This window comes from Carica papaya, chromosome 8, assembly GCF_054855325.1.
Source record: "Carica papaya isolate Zhongbai chromosome 8, ASM5485532v1, whole genome shotgun sequence".
NCBI classification, from domain to species: Eukaryota; Viridiplantae; Streptophyta; class Magnoliopsida; order Brassicales; family Caricaceae; genus Carica; species Carica papaya.
The window spans coordinates 32,268,611-32,292,044 of NC_142316.1; the positions used below are offsets into that span (position 1 = coordinate 32,268,611).

The 23,434-nt window shown below is 40.0% G+C and overlaps 1 protein-coding gene across 1 annotated transcript; it reads right to left on the reverse strand.

Moving 5' to 3' along the window:
- Positions 1–1,875: 1,875 nt before the first annotated feature.
- Positions 1,876–7,250, reverse strand: PP2-A15 (phloem protein 2-A15). The gene is made up of 3 exons (XM_088209080.1): positions 6,560–7,250; positions 6,261–6,379; positions 1,876–2,645 (listed from the first exon to the last, which is right to left on the reverse strand). Exons 1-3 carry the CDS (start codon positions 6,869–6,871, stop codon positions 2,186–2,188), a joined length of 891 nt encoding a protein of 296 aa, XP_088065206.1. The 5' UTR covers positions 6,872–7,250; the 3' UTR covers positions 1,876–2,185.
- Between the last annotated feature and the right edge of the window lie 16,184 nt (positions 7,251–23,434).

The following is a 23,434-nucleotide window of genomic DNA, read 5'->3' on the forward strand; positions in this document are numbered from 1 at the left end:
CTACTAAATTTCAAACAGTTTAAAGGAACCAAACAGGGAAGGCACATGAAAGTGGCTATTTTGCAAGATTGAGCTTCAAGGGTTTACAGCAAGATTGTACTGAAAGCAGAGTGATATAACTCTTTAAGTGACAAAAACTTTAAAGCATGGACAGCTAAGTTAGACACATTTCCAGGTTTGAATAAATGAGCTACCAGATGGTACTTCACCTTTTCATGAGGCCTGCACAAGGAGCTGATAATACACAGGCGGCGCCGGCCGGCTTGTGGACCATGAAGAAAGCATAGCATCAAATGCGAAAGACAGGAAATCTGCTATCTACCAGAGGCTGCCTTGCTATAAGATAATATGCACTGTATGATATTACAGCAGAGCTGTAAAATAATGTTGCATAACACTACTGCTACTATCAATATCAAAGGTGCTGAAGGAGACAACAATTCAACCACAGAAAACAGACACAGGTGAGTCAAGCTTGCATGATGTGCTGAAGGACAGGAGAAAGTGCAGACAGGGTTAATTTCACATTGTTTTCATGATCGAACTCAAACAACAGAATAAAGGAGATTAAATGGATCCCCAAAAAGCATGCTTGTTTAACCCATTCTTCACCTGTGTTCACAGAAATCCAAACTGCCATTCTGAAATGATGGGGATACTGAAATATCAATTGGTATTCCAACTATATTCATGAATTATTCCCTCCTTGGTAATTTGGATGAAAAAACTAAGTAAACATAACATGCAGGATAGTCTCTGATAAAATTGTAAAATAACTTGCGCACGAAAATAGTTGTAACTAGCAATCGATCAAGATATGAATATGAGCTTGATGAATCGACGTCAGCTAAAGAGAAAAATACCATTCGTACTGCTCAACATGTGAAGTTTCCTTTTTTACAGAAAACCCAAATCAAATGCGCTGTTCAGTTGATAATTCTCTTCCCAAGCAAAAAAGGTACATCTATTACTAGTAGACACAATTAACAAAACTCCTCAGACCCGGTTTCTTACTTACTTCCACTCGGAAGAGAGTTTACAGTAAAAGGAATGCAGGATACAATCTGAACTAACAAATTAAAAAGTACTGTAACTAGAGATATAAACTTGTCCAGACAAGATAAAATTTCGAAGTAAACCAATCAATAGTAGTTATGAGTTAGTTCAGAACACAATGAATCAAGCCTTTGATGAAGATTCTCAAGTTCTAAGAGTAAATATTACCAGAGGCCCAAGGAGGGGCAGGAAACAAGGGACGCAAATTGGCAATGATTGCAACAAAGAAGCTGAATTCTTAGGAGAGATCTCCAATCAATCTAATGAACCAAGGTTAAAATCTCAATACCATTCCATTTATTTTTACGGGCACAAGTAGCTGAGTAAACTGATTATTACCCCCGTAGAAGATAACTATTGAATGCAATGTAGAGGAAATCTCGAGTCAAGCAGGCCAACCTTGTCAATCAACCCAAAATCAAGTGCACCTTGTGGTTGCTCAAGTATTACTGAGCATAGTCCGGTGCTCAATAGAAGCAAACAAACCACATAGTACGTAGACTAGGAAAGGCCTAAAAATTCAAAATCTTGAATTTTATTTTAATTGAATGACTAAGTAATGAGAAAAGAGCCCATTGAGGGGATTATCTAATCTATTTTGCCCACAATAAGTTCATGAACAAATAAACAAAAACTTCTGCAGCCAAATCCACAAAACCAAATCTTTAGGTTATAATGATTATTTTGGTTCGTTCAGTAAGCAGACATCCAAAGCTTATAGATATAAAGAGTGAGGAAGAGAACGACCAAAATGCTACTCCCACCACCAATCAAGATTTCCAAAACCATAGTACAGTAAACAAATGGCTCCCAGAAGAGTTGAGAAAGAATTTTACTTCATTGCCATCCAACTAAGATAAAATGCTTAACAGCACCTGGAAAAAACAAGTTGATAAACCAAAGCACATTCTCTAACACTTATCTGCAAGGTATTAAGAAGAGACAAAACTGGATCGAATACATAGCAGTAAAAATTACATAACCACAGAGGATACAAACCTACTCCAAAAACTAGATAAGATGGCATCCTCTAAAGGATGAAATACCTTCAAAAGTATAAGCTGTATGATAAATTCCATATGGATTCTTTGTGGATCACTGAAGTAAACAACATCCTTTTGGGTTTCCACTACTTTAAAACTCCTCTTTTGCGATCTTTCAACTCACTTGGGATAATAAATACAGAATCTACACAGAGCCCACCTTTTGAATGTGTGCAATCAATCTGTTTCATTGACCACCTGACTTCGGTCACTGGCTCTTCATCACATACAATAAATTCGCCTACCTTATATTCTATCCAGCAGCCCCGCTTATGATTACCGTTCACATCATCTTGCTCTGAATCATCTAAGCAGCACTCAGTTGATGCTTGCTGACCATCTGAAGTAGACAACTCAAATCGAACTGGCTTTATGTCCCAACCATGGGTATGCTCAAAATTGCATACACGTCGTCCCAACCTTTTAGAAAACTTCCCAAGATGAAGCCTGAATGATAGAGTATATATATCGGGAGGAAAAGGAAACCTCACTACCCCATCTACCTCAAACCACCATATTTGCTGCAAATAGGCCACAACATGGAATCTGAAAACAGGAAAAAAAAAACATAATCTAATTAAAATGTGTTCCGCAATTTACATATAAAAAACAGGATGTTTTTTAAATATGGAAAGAGAAGAAAAAATAAATTGAATATTCGTCACTGTTGTTTCCAAGTTTAACAAGAGTAAAGGATCAGTGTCCGTAACATCTTTTTATCATTAAAAGTAAAAAGATTCTGAATGAAAGGCCAAACTTTTGTATCTTTCACATGGCCAACTTATGTGGCAATCTTAATTAAGTCACTACATGAAATCTCATCATCATAACTTAGTTTCTTAAGGCAAGAATCTAAAATCTAGCCAAAAAGAATTTGCTGATGCAAAGAAAATCATGTAGATGTGGCCTTTTCTACAGCATCTCTCCTATACAAAACTCAACAAACACGTCATTCTGTCCAATACCAAGCAGTGACAAGACACCATTGGGCTTGAAGACCATAACGCTATTGCATCTTACTGGTGTCTACGTAGTGCTTAATATCCTAAATTAAAAAATATGTACAAATCAGGACACGCTAAGACAAGAGTCACTATGACAAAAATCAGCTGTATCTCAAAGATTAAAAGGGAAAAACAATACATTTGTAACAGTGAAGAGCAAAAGTAAATCCAACATACAGAAGTCGGTCTATGAGGGACTATTCAATTAATAAGGGCCCAAATCCACACATGACGAGGAAGAAAAAGAAAGAGGTGAGACCATAAATGAGAATGTGGTTTTACAAGAAAAAGAAAGCATCAAAATGTGAAACGATACAAGGATTTGCAACAATAACAATCTTAAACAATCAAACACATTGCTCCATCTAAAGGACGAAATGTAAAGCATAGAAAAAAGAAAAAACATTTGTTGGGACATTTTCCCTCGAAAAGTAGAAAATAAGCATTCAAATCAAGGGTAATACCACCAAGATTGAAGTCCTGAAGACAGTGGAATGAACAGCTATTCAAGAAATAGATAAAATGAAACAAGGAGTTAATGGGGTTGAGATTTGTTGGTACTACAGAGTGATAAAGGACAAAGAGAACTTGAAAACAGAATTTAGAGAAATCTTATTAAGAATAAGACTTGGAGATGTCAGATCTCAATAATCCAAGCAATATCTCAATATTTAATTAATAATCATAAACAGTTTACTTAGTAACTAAGCCAGGGTACCTTATAGACACCAAAATATATCAAAAATATATGAAATCTAAAAAACCTAGGAAACAGGAAAATAAATTAAATAGGAAAAATTAGGAAATAGGAACTCCAACCAATACAAAAATAAATCTTCCTAATTCCTTTCAGGATAAAACTTTCCAAATTTAGAAAAGGAAATTAAATCCTTCATATTTCTTTTAGTTAACTTCTCAAAACATTTATGTTCCTTTATTAATTCTGAATCCTATTTCCCATCATTCAAATATGTCCATTTTAGGAGCTTCTTATTCTGCACCGCAAAGACTGGAAAACTTTTTCCAGATATCTCAAAAAAAAGGAACTTTTCCAAATATGAACCAGAATTCAGCTAAATATGGGCTATGGCATAGAAGATGGATGGGATAACTTTCACCAAAAGGATCTCAATTGAACAGCTCTTTTATGAAACAATAGAATAGCAAAATATTGCCAAAGGAAAAGGCATCAAAAAAGAGGACATCCTTCCAAGAAAGTCTAATTGCAGCAGTACTAATTGATCTGTTAATTAATTAATTTATTTATTGGTTTGCTTACCCTAAAGGTTCATAAAGGGTAGCAATCAAGATCACATACTTGACAGAGGAGATGTATGGCCACTAAGCCATAATGGCTAAGGCTTGTTCCCTTTAATTTTCAATTGAAAGACTTAGACATTACAAATTTACACATTAATACACATAATGTCCATCATAGAATCAAGTGTACAAAAATTACTACACTGTGAAACTAGGAACAGAAATTTCCTCACCAGGCTCCCCAATAAGATCTCAATAAATTAACGGAGATTAGTTGCAACAATTCTAATACTTGCATATGAGTTGTCATAAACTTCCTATCATTTTTATGGTCTCTTCTTTCTTCTCATTTTAATTAATCTTCAAATTTTTCTTGAAGCCATCTGATTTTGTTAGTCATTTGAATAAAAAAGGAATAAATTGGGCGTATAAGGAGCAAAAAGTCCAAATCGGGATTAAAGATAGATTGATACACACTTTGAAATTTCATTATAAATGGGAATCCTCTGTACATGTGGGAGAGGTCACCAAATTTTTGGAGCTTTATCTTGTTATTTATCGGTTACTCTTTCTTTTGCATACAGGTGGTCCTACATGAAAAACCTACTCTCCGAACTAAGTTGTTGAACACCAGAATTTACTAACATCACTCTCTAAATCAAAAGTAAATACAATATCAAAGTTGAAAACACACAATGATAGCCCCTCAGCCAACTTAAAACATTTAAATAAAGGCATTCAGTTAAGTGGTTTTTTCAGATTCGATGCTTAGGGCCTATGATAAGAACTTAGGACGCGTGGAAATATGATCAAGCTTGCTACAAGGGACCATGCTTGATACAAGTGTGTAGTCTGAAGTTGATACCCACAGAGGGGTAATAAGGAGTTGAACAAAATAATTACTTAATCGAAACACCAAACAACCTTGTATAAGAATTTGGTACTGTTGGTAAGCACTTCGATGAGAACAAAGGACAGGATCAAGAAAAATAGCAATTTTTCGTTTAAGTAATAAAGGCATTTGTCCTCATAAAATAAGTAATAAAGGTTCTCAACTTGCAATTTTTCAAGGTTTCTCCAGATGCCTAGAGAGTTTCCCTTTTCAATAAAAGGTCCACAGAATATTAGCCTGCAATTGCAGCACCACTTCTACCAGCCATAAATCAGAACCTCTATATTCTCATAATTAAGGTTCTCAACTTGCAATTTTTCAAGATTTCCCCAGATGTCTAGAGAGCTTCCCCTGTCAATAAAAGGTCCACAGAATATTAGCCTGCAATTGCAACACCAATTTTACCAGCCATAAAGCAGAACCTCTATATTCTCATCATGCCAAATCTCAGTTAACATTTCTATTGAACATCTTCATTATCAGCCATCATGTTGCTGATATTCACCCAGGTATAAATAGCCATTATTTGGGACTCCTTCTCACCAATCTTTAAAACACAGATTCCATTAAAGGATCTAGAACTGCCTTGACCATAAACCCGAAATAAAAGAATGCATTGAAAAATAACCTCAATTGCCACAAAAATTTATAAAACATAGTGCGTTTTTTCTTTTTCTCCATTTAATACTTGTAACAACTGGCATTGACAATCAAAATAAACTTCTCAAGGTGCGGATGCAAAAATACAGACAGAATATGATGGACGTAACATGCAGTGGAATTTCAGTTTAACCCATAGAGTTGCATCTGTCCAGATCAATGCCAGGATTTGCTTATTTTGAGCCTCAGAACTAAATTCATATTTAGAAAATTGAAGAAATCTTTATGATAGTCCCCGAGAGGAAAGGAAAATAGCAAAAATTCATAATACCATGTTAGTCCATATTAAACCCATATCCCATTCAAATTAACTAAAGCTCGTTTACTTCAAATTAGAGGAGTTACCTAGATTCTTCAGTAGGGACCCAATTCCAATATCTCCTATCTTCGATTCCGGTTATTGCCATCCCCTTCGCCGAAATAGACATACAAACTCTTCCTGTCACCCTATCAAGCCATACTTCCTGGAAATCCATGAATGAAGAACATGAAAAAACCATGCAATTCATAAATTAATATCATAAAAAATTGGCCATAAGCCAACTGAAGGCTCAAAAACCCTAATACCCAAATAGACCAAAATCACACCACAATATAGAATCCTCAACAATGAATAAACTAATAAAACATGCAAAGCCACCAACCTTATTTCCATCGTCGAACGGAACCGGGCGAGATAGAAGAGCAAAAATATCCTTCTTGGAAAGATTCTTGTACCTATCGGGCGGCAAAAAATCGAGCAGATCTTGATAATTGAGTGGTAACTTTTTCTCCCAAACAGAATCCGAAGATGCTGCTCCACGAAAAGCACGGTTAAGCCTGGCTAGATTACAAATCTCCGGCGGAGTCAGATACAGAAACACGCAAGCCACACAGCTCTCGGGTATGTCACCCAAGCCCGGACCCATTGCTGAGCCGTTACTCCCCTCGGTTAGGTTCGACAGTGACGCACCCATATCCCCTTCTTCTCCTACCTTCCTCCTCAAATCACTGAACACTGCGCCGGGTGTGATTATATATCTCTATATATGGCGCATGCATGTAGGCGTGAAGAACTTCAAGTCATAGTGCTGCTGCGACTACTGATGGTGGAGATTGTGAATAAAATGGAGAGAGCGATTGATGAATAGAAAAGTAGTTGAGGGAGGAAGCAGCACTATCATCGTGTTCAGTTCCGTTTCATCATTTTCCGGGAAAACATTCTTTCGGTGGTTGGGTGGGAAGAAAATGTGAAGGGGAATTGCAGAGGAGGAAGCGTGTTGTTTGAGGAGTTAAGAAAGCGGAAAGGCGAAGGGGAAGGCAGGAAGAAGGTGGGGTCAAAGTAAACAAATGGTGTCGCCTCCTATTGGATCACAAGGCATAAACAGTCTGGTCATGGAATTTTCTGTTTTTTATTTTACAGTTAATTAATTAATTATTTATTTTATTTGGTTATTTATTTATTTTCTGTCGTATGCAGACAAATATCAATAAGGAATCTAGAATCGTGCAACACGTATTACACAAGAACCATAAAAAACTAAGTATAATTTATTTAATATAAAAAATAAATATATACTTTTGCATCAAAATAAATAAATAAATATATATATATATTTCTGATAATATCGATTTAAGGTTCATTATACTTTTTACCCTACCCAAATAAATAAATATAAGATAATAAAAATTATTTAAGTCTAATTGGGTAATTATCTTTTTAATCATTTTTTAAAAAAATAATATGATTTGGAACTCTACCCTAATAAATAAATTATGATAAAATTAAAAAAAAAAATATATATATATATATATATATAAGATAATAAAATGGATAGGTATTGGGATACTTGGACACATCCTATCCCATATGTTTATTTGGTTTTACATATATTTAATATTATATATCCAATAATTTCACAGCTGATTTCTATCTTGGATGTATTTATATATTATTTTTTATATTAAAATGATCTAAACTATTTATATATTATTTTTTATATTAAAATGATCTAAACTGTTTCGTACCATAATACAAAATTTTCAACATCTACAATCTTCATTGGACCACCATTTTATATATATATATATATATGACTTTCGTGTCATATCATATATCGGTTTTGAATTTACAACATCAATTGTATATTAAAAAAATTAAATGGTAGAAATTTATAATATTTGAAAATTATTATTTTAATGTTTAAGAGTTTACAATATTAAGTTGATAAAATTAGTATTAAATTATTCTTTAATTTATAATATTTAATTTAATAAAATTAAAAAATTAAATTATTAATGTATTTAGTGATTAAATTAAATTAAATATCGATAAATTTATTATAATTTTTAAATAAAATAAAAATTATTTGATAATTAAATTTTTTTAATTGAAGTAATTGTAAGTGATTAAAAATATGATCCAACTTTTTTTTAACAATAAAAAAATTCATGTCAATTTAGTGATTGTTACACACTTTTTTATTTTATTTTTTTGACAATAAATAAAATTTTATTAATATATTCAAACTAAATATTTTACTTTCTATTTATTTATTGTATGTATATAATTAAAATATGTAATATTAAATGTATTTAAATATATATTCGCACAATTATTAATGTAACCCCTATTTTTTTTTTCTTAATAGCGTAGTCTAAAATAATTTCATGACCAAATACAAAAGTTTCATTCAAAATCAATCACACACATAGAAATTTTACCGCAATCTATTATTCAAAGTCAAGATAAACCTGCAACCCTACATGTAATATCACAGTAAAATACAATCTCATATACTTCCAACAGACACACTATCTACACAAATACTATTCTTTTCCGTCACCAATATCGACGACTCAACCCCTTCCCCGTCAGAGCCTCCCGACCATCACCACTATCGGCGATCAACTTACTCCTTCTAGGTAACGACAACCAACATCGGCGTCCCCTCAATGCTACCAACTCAAAAACAATATCATCACGTTCTCACTCCACCACCTTATCTTGAAGCTCTCCTATACCTTTAACCTGTATATTGAAACTACACGCGTCTCCCCATAAGATACATACTAACATTTAACACACACACACACCAGCAATGTTCCTTTACCAACTACAAAATTTACAGTAGCTATACCAATCTATATACAACTCCCACCCTCACACCACACAGCTACACCAACACACCTCGATCCCGATACCTCACACCCAAGCTCTACATGCCTCCCTTTCCTCCTCCCTAATTTCCAACATACACACACTCCCCCTTCCCTGCCTACTTCTACTCACAACCACACAACACTTCCTCTCTTACACGAATCCCTCTCACTCACCGAACTCCTTATTCTCTCTCCTTCCGCGGCCTACTCTAAGTACCCCACTCACAATCACGAAATCACCTCTCTCTCACATACCTCACTCACACACCACATTGTTTATCCTCTCTCCTCCCGCGGCCCCCTCCCTATACCTCCACTCATGCTCACACAAAATCCTCTCTCTCTCACGGACCTCACCACACACCGCGTTCCTTCATCTCTCTCCTCCCGCTGCCTCCTTGTAATACCCCGTTTTTTTTTCCTTAACGGCATAAGATAAAGCACTCCTACGACTCGACACGCAAATCTCATATCATTCCAATTATGCATAAGAGAAACTTGTCCACAACTCATTATTCCAAACCAAATGTACATACAATTCTACCTCTACATCACATGGCAACACAATATCATACACTTCCAGAAATCAATATCCATACTAAGACAACTTTTACAAACTACTTTACGCCACAAATAAAACTTGTGTCCTATGGCACTACAGACTGGGCTCCGTTACCAGCAGCTCGGATCCTGGCTCCGTTCCTACTCCATTTGTAAATGATGAGAGTGAGTTCACATAACTCAATACGATAAAAATCAAGTTGCAGGTGTAGTATGTAGTGACAAGAAATTCAGAAATATCTATATGCAATTATCCTACCCAACCCAAAACAAATTATAGAAATCCCCTACAACTAGCCATCAAGATCCTAGCCCAAAGGAACAGTTCGGGCAATCAATAGCACACACACAACAACAATCCAACACCTCACATCATCAACATCGGCTACCCACACTCACCACGCTACTTCACAACCTTACTAGGCCACCCACACACACAAGTACCATTAGCTCACGTCACCAACATCGGCACTCATACTCTCTCCTCCAACGCTCAACCTCATGAGGCCACGCACACACACAAGTACCTTCATTTCACGTCACCAACATCGGTGACCCATATTCTCTCCTCCACCTCTCGACCTAAGTAGGCCACGCACACACACAAGTACCATCATCTCACGTCACCAACATCGGCGACTCATACTCATTCCTCCACCTCTCGACCTCATTAGGCCACGCACACACATAAATATCATCATCTCACGTCACCAACATCGGCAACTCATACTCTCTCCTCCACCTCTCGACCTCATTAGGCCACGCACACACACAAGTACCATCATCTCACGTCACCAACATCGGCGACTCATATTCTCTCCTCTACCTCTCGACCTCATTAGGCCACGTACACACACAAGTACCATCATCTTACGTCACCAACATCGGCGACTCATACTCTCTCCTCCATCTCTCGATCTCATTAGGCCACACACTCACACAAGTACCACCATCTCACGTCACCAACATCGGCGACTCACACTACACCTCACCGACACGCTCCTATTCTCCCATCCTAAACCACACGCTACCATCTACTCTTGCGCCATTCTAATCCCAAGCAACTACACTCTCCGCCCCCTCAAACTTACCTCCCCCTACTGTTATGTTACACCTCCTCCCTCATCCGAACCTCATCACTCCCTGATTCCTATATCCTAGTCCCCTCCACCGTACAATCCAGTACTCTTCTCTCACCCGCCGCCCTCACGCCCCACTTCCCCTATCCTTTTGCCTCCTCCCGCTTCCTTTATACTTTTGTCTCCCTAGGGAGGTTAGAAACCTCTCGACTCACTCTGTCTCAATCCTTACACTCACCCCTTCCACTGTATGCTCACTGAATATGTCACCTTCTGCTCGCGACTCCCTCCGCGCCTCCACCCACGCACATAACTCTTCCTATCATCTCAGATCCCCCCCCCCCCGCACTCACTAGATTTTTCACTCACTCTTCCTCCTTCTCCCTCTGTGCTACTCACACAACCTCTATTTTCCCCCATGGTTCCCCGTACGCCCCAAACATCGCCATCCTCCCGCTTCCCACGACCTCCTCTGCGAACGTGCAGAATAATCCCACACTCTACCGCCTACCTCCACCTCTCAGCTCCGTCACACCACCTACGGACTCCGCAATCTGCAAATAGTTCACAACTCACACCACACCAAAGCAACTGAAATTTTCACCGTATCTCCCGTTTCCATCTTCCTTCCTTCTACCGGTATCGTCGTCCGTCCACGGCCTTCTTCCCTCTCCCTTCTCGCTCCCCTCCGCTCCGACTCTCTTCTCTCTCTTTCTGGAACCTTCCTTCCATTCTTCTTTTCCTCCTTCCTGCTCTCTTCCTTCTCTCCTTTTCTCTTTTTTTTCTTTCCTATTCTCCCTTTTCCGATCTCTCTTCATACCCTACCAGCTTACTCAAAACGATGTCGTTTTCCTCCATCCCAAAATGAAGTCGTTTTTTTTCTCATTAAAACGGCGTCGTTTCCTACCTATATTTTTATTTTTATTTTTATTTTTATTTTTATTTTTATTTTTTTTTTTATTTTTTTTTTTGTTTCTAGTCACTACACTCCTCCATATATCTCCATTCATACTCACACAAAATCTCCTCCCTCTCACGAACCTCACTCACACACCGCACTCCTTCTTCTCTCTCCTCCCGCGACCTCTTCCTTATACCTCCACTCATACTTACACAAAATCTCCTCTCTCTCACAAACCTCGCTCACACACCGCATTCCTTCTTCTCTCTCCTCCCGCAGCCTCCTCCATATACCACCACTCATACTCACACAAAATCTCCTCTCCCTCACGGACCTCACTCACACACCGCATTCCTTCTCCTCTCTCCTCCTGCGGCCTTCTCCATACACCTCCACTCATACTCACACAAAATCCTCCACCTACGGTCAAACTTTCAAATCTACATCAACCTACGCATGTAACTTAAAGTTTACCGTACCTCTCATCTCCATCTTCTTTCCTCCCGTGGCTCGCTCCACCACCGTCCTCTTTCTCATTCTCTCTCTCTTCTCGTTCTTCCTCGCTCCGACTCATCTCCCTCTCTCTCTCGAACCTTTTCTTCCCCCCGATCTCTCTTCTCTGTTTTCTTTCTTTCCTTTCCTCTTGTTTTTTCTTTTTTTTTTTCTTTTTTTTCTTTCTTTTTTTTCCTTCCCTTCTCCTATTTATACCCCACCTGCTTCTCATCATGCTCGTCCATCTCACCTCATCCCAACCGTCCACTCCCTTTCTCCAGACGACGTCATTTCCTCCTCATCTTCTCCAAACGATGTCGTTTCCTCCAAACGACGTCGTTTCCTCCTCATCTTCTCCAAACGGCACAGTTTCGCTCTATAACTATCATTATACACACATATATACATACATGCAAAAAAAAATTCTTTTTTTTTCTTTACATCCAGTTACTACATACTCCCCCCCCCCAAAAAAAAAATTTGGTCTCTCAAATTTTATTACCTTACCTCCAAAAAGTTTCGAATAATTTTATCTCATCTCGTCCTCCCGTTCTCACGTTACTTCCTCATTCACGTGATGTCTCCATTGTATCTTCACCATAGGTATCACCCTACTTCTCAACTTCATTTCTTGTCGCTCGAGAACCCGGATCGATTCCTCTTCACAAGACAAGTCCTTCTCCAATGGTAACGATTCATACCTTATAATATAATTCGGATCCAAGTGATATTTTCGTAGTAGGGATACATGGAATACATTGTGAACTCCACTATACCAAGGAGGAAGCGCTACCCTATATACAACCACCCCCACCTTCTCCAAAATTTCAAACGGCCCTATGAAACGGGGACTTAACTTCCTTTTCTTCCCAAACCTCAATAAACCCTTCATGGGAGACACTTTGAGAAACACATGATCCCGTACTACAAAGCTCAAATCTCTCCTACAATTGTCTGCGTATCCCTTTTGCCTACTTTAGGCAGCTTGTAAATTCTGCCGTATCACCAACACTTTAGCCGTAGTTTCCTCCACTATTTTCGGTCCCAACAACTGTCTCTCTCCCACTTCACCCCAACACACCAGCTGTAACACCTAAAATTTTTATCTTATTTTATTTTATTTTTATTTTTATTTCATAAGGTTTTAATTTAATTTAATTTAATTTAAAAGAAATAAAATTAATAATAATAATAAAATGGGGTAAAATTATTTTTGGGATTTAATTAAAATTGATTTTGGGAAAAAGGGGTGAAAATTTGGATTCTGGGGGTGTTTTTGAAAGAAAAATTGAAAATCGAGAGGTCAAAGCGCAATTTAAAAAAATAGCGCTATGTCAGCAGCCGCGTCAGCAACCTGGTCAGCAGCCCCGGCCAATAAGGACATGCCGCGTGGCAGCGACGTTGACGCAGGAAGCCACGCTGGACGAAGACATGTGGGCGATCCGCGTGCGCGCGATCAGACGACCCAGATCCATTCTCGCGCGCACGGACGGCACAAATCAAAAGCGCGCATGGACGGCCCAAATCTCACGCGTGCGGACGGCTAAAACTTGAACACGCACGGACGGCCCAGATCGCATCGCGATGGACGGTTTAGATTTATTTATAATTTAATCGCGATCGGATGACCCATATTAAATCATGATGGACGCCTCAGATTAAAAGGGGAATGTTATAAATAATCGCATCTACACCCAACCCCAAACCCTAGCCGCCAAAACCCTCGTCGGAGAAGACGACCCAGCCACCGAAGGAACCAGCCGCCGCCACCCATCGCCGCACCGGAGGATTTTTCAGCCGCCGAACGAGGTAAAATTTCTCCCCTTGGCTCGTTTTTCAATGATGACCTCCCTACAGCCAAATCGAAGCCAAACCACCAGCCGATTGGTCGGAAAATGCCACCGCTGGTTTCTTTAATTTTTGCCTCCGATGAGGCCCTTCCAGGTTCCCATTTGATGTAATTTTTATACCATTGTGATCACCGTCCTTTTCTCTACAGGTTGACCAGAGCAAAACACGAAATCACAACTCGCACCGGAGGGGCCGCCGTGCCCGAGAGCTTCGCCGCTGGTAAGTTTCAGTTTTTTGGAATTTTTTGGCCGACTGAGGACCCTATGGGTATTTTATCACATGAACCAATGCAAGTTTGGCCGAATACAGCCGGAAACGGCCAACCCGAGGTAGATCGTCGCTGTGGGCGGCTGTGCCGTCGCCGGAGCATGGCGAAGCCGCTGTGGCAGAATTTTGAAATTGGTCGAAAGGGCCCTAGGTCTGATTTAGGGTTTTTATGGGGACATGTGCAGGTACCGGAAGTGTATTTCAGTTTCCAGAGAAAAATTCAGGGAATCTAGGGACTGCCCGTAGGCGCAGTGAGAACCCGATTTCAGACTCCGAAACAAGTAAGGATCCCTCACCCTATTTCCTATCACGGCATTAAAGGTTAATAAATGATAAAACAGTATTTTATGAATTAATAGATATGTATAATTAATTAAGATTACTAATGGGGCCCGAACCTGATTTATTTGTCGGTCTGTTTCTGTTTGATGTATTTTACAGTCTAATTGCAGTATAATATCTGATTGTTTATTCTGTGGTTCCGTATGCATGAATAACTGTTTAATCTATTATAGTTTGAATTATTGTGAACCCGATGTTGTGTTGCCTTGTTTGGTGTGCGTTGCTGATTTACGTATTTATGTTGATTGGGTAATTGAGACTAAGAAAAATAAGGATAGTATGTGAATTTATAAGTGGATAAGTCGACAGCCTCACTAGATATCTTGGGAGATGATTGACGGACCGGGTCCATAGAGAACCCTACCTAGAATGTGGTCTCTCATATCGAACGGGGTATGGAGATTTTATGTGTTTTGGCGCCCATACTGGACGGGGTATGGGGACGACCCGTTTCACCCTCATATCGGACGGGGTATTGAGGTTTATGATTTTGGCGCCCATACCGGACAGGGTATGGGGACAGCCCTGGAATTAAGTTATTAATGTGAATGATTCACGTGTAGCGGGAACCCCCTATGGATCCCCATGGATACTAGTAAGCTGATAAAAGAGGAAAATTGTTGCCTAATGATTGAAATACAAAAGCATGATATGTGTTATGTTACAGAGTGTGCGTGATCTTATGATATTTATGGTGTAATTGTTTTCATAAATTATTTTCATAAATCTCACCGAGGTAGGTGGACAGTGAAGGGTTTTATTATTGATAAATGTGTTTGTTATAAATTATGCTTCATTAGTCGTTTTTATTTTCTACCAACCTTTACTTTTGTGACAATGAGATAGTGTGATGTCTTTACTGGGCTAGTGTAGCTCATTCTTTACTTAACTATTTCAGATCAGGAGGACTTGATTCTCGAGCCCATTATGCAGGAAGACGACGAGTAGAAGCCAAAGAATTTATTAGTTTTCCTTATAGCATTCATTCATAATATTTCCTATAAGATAGTTTATTTTTTCATACGTTTAATTCGTTTTGGTTATTGTGTAAGGGATTTTAATCATAATCTATTTTATTTCGCTTCCGCACTTAGAATAAATATATATATTTCCTTTTAATTTCTGGGACCGTTACAGTTGGTATCAGAGCCGCGTTCCTCGGACCCGTCCCTTACACAATAATACTTAGAGGAATACCAAACTGAGAATTATTACTTAACCCTTCCTTGTGAAATGCAGGTGCAGAGAGATGAGGAGAGGGAGACCCCCACTACACCGAGCAGCCCGGGATGATTCGTTTCGGAAAGATGTTAACAGAATATTTGAGATGTTCGAAAGGATCACTGCTGCTCAACAAGGTCGGATGAGAGAAGGGAATTACCCGACCCTCCTCCACTACCGCAGTTTGAGCCACTATTGCAGCGAGCGGATCCCGAGCCACCCTGGCAAGAGCCTGCACCTCCACAGTACCACCCGGCACCACTACTGCAGTATAATCCGGTGCCTCAGCCCCAGTATTGCCCGGCACCGCCACAGTATAATCCAGTGCCCCCAGTCTATCCTCAGCCCAGCCCAGTCCCTCTTCCATGGGACCCAGCTCCTTCCCTGATTGACCCGGGCTACGTAGAGAGGTACAGGAGACTAAACCCTTCCACTTTTGCAGGCAAGTCCTCTTTCGAAGATGCCCAGTACTGGTTGGCAGAGACAGAGAAGGCTTTCAAGACCTTAGGAGTGGTTCCTAAGCAGAGGGTTACTCTTGCTTCCTACATACTGGTGGAGGAAGCAGATCGTTGGTGGGAGCTCAAGCAGACCACCCTGCCTACGCCTGCCACTTGGGAGTAGTTCCTAGCAGCCTTTCATGCTGAGTACCTCCCCGAGCGCATTCGACATTTAAAGGAGACGGAGTTTGTTCAGCTGGTCCAGGAAAACATGACGGTGTCGGAATATGCTCGTAAGTTCCTAGAGCTGGGCCGATACTCCCCTGAGACATTGATGAATGAGGGCAGAAAGGCCAGGAGGTTTCAGTGGGGCCTCCACCCAGAGATCAAACGGCACTTGTTGGTACTAGAGCTCAAGACATATTCAGCTATTCTGGCAAAGGCGCAGATCGTGGAAAGGAGTTTCAACACCCTTTCCCAGTCATCAGGGAGTCACAGACCCTCAGCTCCACCCCACAGACCAGCACCTACTGCGCCTGTCCAACAAAATAAGAGGCCCAGACCGGCGATCCAGGCTCCCGCTCAGGCTCCAGGGGCAGCACGTGGCAAGATCTGTCAGCACTGTGGCAGGGATCATGGGAACCGAGCATGCTATCGCCTCAACAACACCTGTCACATATATGGTAGTGTCCAGCACTATGCGAGAGAGTGCCTAAGGAACCAGAATCAAGGAATACCTCATTTTCAGGGCAGGATTTACAACCTCACACAGCAGGATGCCAACGCCGACCCAGACATGGTACAGGGCAAGCCCAAAGAGGAAATTTGTATCTAAGAGATTCCAGTAGTTCGAGACTTTTCAGATGTGTTTACGGACGAACTGCCCGGACTACTAGTGGACAGGGAAGTTGAGTTTACTATAGACCTAGAACCAAGCACCCAGCACATTTCGGTTGCTTCTTACCGCATGAGCCGCGTTGAGATGGAAGAACTGAGAAAACAGATCACTGAATTGCAAGACAGTGGTTTTATTAGACACAGTGTGTCTCCTTGGGGTACCGGAGTCACGTTTGCCAGAAAGGGAGATAGAACGTTGAGACTGTATATTGATTACAGAGGATTAAAAAAGGTTACAATCAAGAACAAATATCCCTTTCCTAGAATTGACGACCTCTTCGATCAGCTGCAGGGTGCGCAAGTCTTCTCCAAAATAGACCTGCGATCAGGTTACCATCAGGTGAAAATAAGAACAGAAGACATCCCCAAAACGGCCTTTCGAACCAGGTACGAACACTATGAGTTCCTGGTCATGCCACTTGGGCTAACCAACGCCCCAACCATCTTTATGGATCTGATGAACAGGGACTTCAGAGAATTCTTGGATCAATTTGTTATTGTGTTCATCGATGACATCTTGATATACTCAAAAAGTAGAGAAGAGCGTGTTCATCATCTAGCCCAAGTTTTGCAGGTCATCAGAAAAAAGAAGCTATATGCAAAGTTGAGTAAGTGTGGATTATGGCTTGAGCAGACTGCCTTCCTAGGACACATCATATTGAAGGAAGGAGTATCAGTGAATCCCGAAAAAGTTGAAGCAGTACTTGGCTGGAAAAAGTTAACATCAGTTAAGAAGATCCGTAGCTTCCTGGGAATGGCAGGTTATTACCGTAGGTTCGTCAAATGATTCTCTAGTCTAGCGGCTCCCCTGACCCGACTCATAAAGAAGAATGCCAAGTTTGAGTGGAATGAAGACTCTGAGAGAAGTTTTTCAGAATTAAAGGAGCGGCTGACCACTGCACCCATACTGGCTTTACCAAGTGGATCAGAGAGATATACAGTTTATAGCGATGCCTCCTATCTAGGTCTGGATTGTATCCTGATGCAGGATGGGAAGGTCATAGCTTATGAGTCTAGACAGTTAAAGAATCATGAGAAGAATTACCCTATCCATGACTTGGAACTTACCGCAATCATACACACCTTGAAAATCTGGCACCATTATTTATACAAAGAGACCTTCTAGATCTATACCGATCATAAGAGTCTGAAGCACATATTTACTCAAAAGGATCTCAACATGCGTCAGAGAAGGTGGATGAAACTCCTTAAAGACTATGATTGTGATATCTTGTATCATCCGGATAAGGACAACATGGTGGCAGATGCCCTCAGCAGGAAAAGTGCAGGTATCTTAGCCCATTTAATGGTTTCAGAATGCAGGCAAATTGGGGCTACACAATAGGTTCAACTTCAGGACCTGAAGAGAGTCGCATGTTTGGGTCATCCGACCGTCCAGTCCTAGTTAATACAGAGAATAAGGGAAGCCCAGTCAGTCGACCCCGCCCTAGTAGCCCGCAAGAATGATGCAGAACAGGGAGTGAGCTCAGAATTTCGAATCTCTGCCGATGGGTTACTCCATTTTCAGGATAGGGTATGTGTCCCAGATGACAGTGAGTTAAAGAGAGACATCATGACAGAGTCCCATAGCTCCAAGTTTGTCATGCATCCCGGAAGCACCAAAATGTACCAAAGCATGCGACCCCGGTTTTGGTGGAATGGGATGAAGAGGGACATAGTTGACTTTGTATCTAAATGCTTGGTATGTCAACAGGTCAAGGCAGAACATCAACGTCCAGGCGGGTTACTTCAGCCCTTACCGATCCCGGAGCCATCCTCAGACTGGTGGACAATCAGAAAAGACAATCTGTACACTTGAGGATATGCTCTGAGCTTGTGTTCTTGACTCTGGGGGCCATTGGGACCACCATCTACCCCTAATAGAATTTGCCTACAACAATAGCTACCAAACGAGCATTGGCATGGCTCCGTACGAGGCGTTTTATGGGCGCCCATGCAGATCACCGATTTGTTGGGAAGAAGTGAGCGACAGAAAATTGTTCGGCCCGGAGTTGGTGGAGGAGACCACGTCTAAAATAGTTAAAATCATAAAGAACATTCAGACGGCTCAGAGCAGGTAGAAGAGTTATGCGGACACCCGGAGAAGAGATTTAACGTTTGAAAAAGGCGACCGAGTGTTCCTTAAGGTCACTCTTTTCAAAGAAATTAGTAGGTTCGGCAGGAGAAAAAAACTGAACTCCCGATTTATTGGACCATATGAAGTCTTAGACATGAATGGTACTGCCGCCTACAGACTAGCACTGCCTCCAGAGCTCTCCAAGATCCACAATGTGTTCCATGTATCCATGCTACGTAAGTACAATCCGGACCCCTCTCATGTCTTGGCTCATGAACCACTTCCACTCCAAGAGGACTTATCTTATGAGGAAGTATCAGTCAGTATCACGGACCGAAAGAGCAAGATACTCCGCAACTTGGAAATATCATTTGTAAAGGTAGTGTGGTAGAACCACTCGCCAAGGGAGGCTACCTGGGAGCTAGAATCAGACTTTAGAGCCCAGTATCCCCATTTGTTCAACCGAGAGTAAGAAGAAAATTTAGGGGACCAAATTTTTTTAAGGGGAAGAGAGTTGTAACACCCAAATTTTTTGTCTATTTTTATTTTTATTTTTATTTCATAAGGTTTTAATTTAATTTAATTTAATAGAAATAAAATTAATAATAATAATAAAATTGGATAAAATTATTTTTGGGATTTAATTGAAATTGATTTTGAGAAAAATGGGTGAAAATTTAGATTCTGTGGGTGTTTTTGAAAGAAAAATCGAAAATCAGAGGTCAAAGCACAATTTAAAAAAATAGTGCCACATCAGCAGCCGCGTCAGCAACCCGGTCAGCAGCCCCGGCCAACCAAGACACGCCGCGTGGCAGGGACGCTGATGCGGGAAGCCACGCAGGACGGAGACACGTGGGCGATCCGCGTGCACGTGATCGAATGGCCCAGATCCGTTCCCGCGCGCATAGACGGCCCAAATCAAAAGCGCACATGGACGGCCCAGATCTCACGCGTGCGGATGACCCAGATTTGATCACGCACGAACGGCCCAGATCGCATTGCGATAGACGACGCATATTTATTTCTAATTTAATCACAATCTGACGGTCCATATTAAATCATGATGGACGGCTCAGATTAAAAGGGAAAGGTTATAAATAATCGCATCCACACCCAACCTCAAACCCTAGCCGTGAGAACCCTCGCCGGAGAAGACGACCCAGCCACCGGAGGAACCCACCGCCGCCACTCGCCGCCGCACCGAAGGATTTTTCGGCCGCCAAACGAGGTAAAATTTCTCCACTTGGCTCGTTTTTCGATCCTGAACCTCTCTGTAGCCAAACCACCGGCTGATTGGCCGAAAAACACCGCCGAAGTTCAGCGCGGCTGCTGTAGATTTTCTCAATTTTTGCCTCCGATGAGGCCCTTTCCGGTTCCCGTTCGATGTAATTTTTATACCACTGTGATCACTGTCCTTTTCTCTACAGGTTGACCGGAGCAAAACACGAAATCGCAACTCGCGCCGGAAAGGCCGCTGTACCCGAGTGCTTGGCCACCGGTAAGTCTCGATTTTTTGTAATTTTTTGGCCCACCGAGAGACCTAGGGGTGTTTTATCACAGGAACTAATGCAAGTTTGACCGAATTCGAACAAAAACGGCCAACCCAAGGTGGATCGCCTCTGTGGGCGGCGGTGCCGTCGCCAGAGCATGGCGGAGCCACCGTGCCAGAATTTCAAAATTGGCCGAAAGGGCCCTGAGTCTAATTTGGGATTTTTATGGGGACATGTGCAGGTACCAAAAGTGTGTTTCAATTTCTAGATAAAAATTCAGAGAATCTAGGGACTGCCCGTAGGTGCAGAACCCGATTTCAGACTCCGAAACAAGTAAGGATCCCTCACCCTATTTTTTATCACAGCATTAAAGTTTAATAAATGATAAAACAGTATTTTATGAATTAATAGATATGTACAATTAATTAAGATTGCTAATGGGGCCCGAACCTGATGTATTTGTCGGTCTGTTTCTGTTTGATGTATTTTACAGTCTAAATGCAATATAGTATCTGATTGTTTATTCTGTGGTTCCGTATGCATGAATAACTGTTTAATCTATTATAGTTTGAATTATTGTGAAGCCGATGTTGTGTTACCTTGTTTGGTGTGCGTTGCTGATTTACGTATTTATGTTGATTGGGTAATTGAGACTAAGAAAAATAAGGATGGTATGTGAATTTATAAGTGGATAAGTCGACAGCCTCACTAGATATCCTGGGAGATGGTGGACGAACCAGGTCCATAGGGAACCCTACCGGGAACATGGTCTCTCATATCGGACGGGGTATGGAGATTTTATGTATTTTGGCGCCCATACCGTATGGGGACGGTCTGTTTCACCCTCATACTGGACGGGGTATTGAGGTTTATGGTTTTGGCACCCATGCCTGATGGGGTATGGAGACGGCCCTTGAATTAAGTTATTAATGTGAATGGTTCACGTGTAGTGGGGACCCTATGGATCCCATGGATACTAGTAGGCTGATAAAAGAGGAAAATTGTTGCCTGATGATTGAAATACAAAAGCATGATATGTGTTATGTTACAGAGTGTGCGTGATCTTATGATATTTATGGTGTAATTATTTTCATAAATTGTTTTCATGAATCTCACCGAGATAGGTGGACAGTAAAGGATTTCATTATTGATAAATGATTTTGTTATAAATTATGTTTAATTGGTCGTTTTTGTTTTCTATCAACCTTTACTTTTATGACAGTGAGATAGTGTGATGTCTTTATTGAGTTAGTGTAGCTCATTCCTTACTTAACTATTTCAGATCATGATGACTTGGTTCCCGAGCCCATTCTGCAGGAAAACAGCGAGTAGAAGCCAAAGAATTTATTAGTTTTCCTTATAGCATTCATTCATAGTATTTCTTTTAAGTTAGTTTATTCTTTCATACGTTTAATTCGTTTTGGTTATTGTGTAAGGGATGTTAATCATAATATATTTTATTTCGTTTCTGCACTTATAATAAATATATACATTTCTTTTTAATTTTCGGGGCCGTTACACCAGCGACCTACAGAACCTACCATATAGAGCTTCACAAGGAGCCATCCCGATGCTAATATGATAACTATTATTGTATATAAACTCTAGTAAGGGCAATATATCCTCCCAATCTCCCCCCATGTCGATGACACATGCTTGTAACATATCCTCTAATACATATATCGTCTTCTCCGTCTGTCCATCCGTTTGCAGGTGAAAAGTTGTGCTGAAATTCAATTAAGCACCTAAAGCCTGTTGTAAACTTCTCCAAAACCTAGAGGTGAATCGGGAATCCCGATCAGAAACAATCGATACGGGAATGTCGTGTAACTTTACTACTTCTTTGACATACAGTTTGACCAACTGCTCTACTGAATCAGTCACCTTCATTGCTAAGAAATGGGAAGATTTAGTTAGACCATTAACTACCACCCAAATACTATCATGCTTCTTGTGGTTCCTTGGCAACCTGGTCACAAAATTCATGGAGACATATTCCCACTTCCACTAGGGTATGGGTAAAGGCTGAAACAAACCCTCATCCTGCCCATCCATCTCATCTCATCTCATCCCGGCCGTCCACTCCCTCTTCTCCAAACGACGACGTTTCCTCCTCCTCTTCTCCAAACAACACTGTTTCCTCCTCCTCTCTTCAACCATATAATTATGTTTATATCTTATTATTATTATTACCATATACATATATCTATAAATACAATAAATTTTTTTTTAATCCAATATTCAATTACTACATACTTTTAGTTAATTAACATGTATAAAAATTTGATTTTACTCCCAACATACATGTAAATTGTTATAACACATTTCTTATGATTAATTAATTTCATCATTTCAAAAAAAAAAAATCAAAATATAGGTGAAAATTGTATCAAGAAATTCAATTTCAATCTCGCAATTAAACAGTGCTATAATTTTATACTTCATATTAAAAATTCGTGCAAATAAAATAAATATTCAATCAAAATTGAAGAAGCACATCCTTAATATTTAATATATATATATATATATCTAACAATTAATTCATATGCATTAATTTAGGCTAACCATACATCACCCAATTATTAATTATGGTTATAGACGTTGACGTGACAATTTTTTTCTAACAAATCTTTATGCGAATCTCAAGTAAATTATATGATTTTGGTCATGATTTAGTGCAACAAACTATGTTTCTATCAATTATTTATATAAAGTACCCTATTATAAAATATTTCAATACATCATATTCATGAAACGGATTTA

Coding starts and splice junctions, on each gene's coding strand:
- PP2-A15 (XM_088209080.1), bottom strand. CDS start 6,871: ATGGGTGCGTCACTGTCGAACCTAACCGAGGGGAGTAACGGCTCAGCA. Junction 6,380..6,559: donor CGTTCGACGATGGAAATAAG/GTTGGTGGCTTT, acceptor ATGGATTTCCAG/GAAGTATGGCTTGATAGGGT. Junction 2,646..6,260: donor GTCCCTACTGAAGAATCTAG/GTAACTCCTCTA, acceptor TCCTGTTTTCAG/ATTCCATGTTGTGGCCTATT.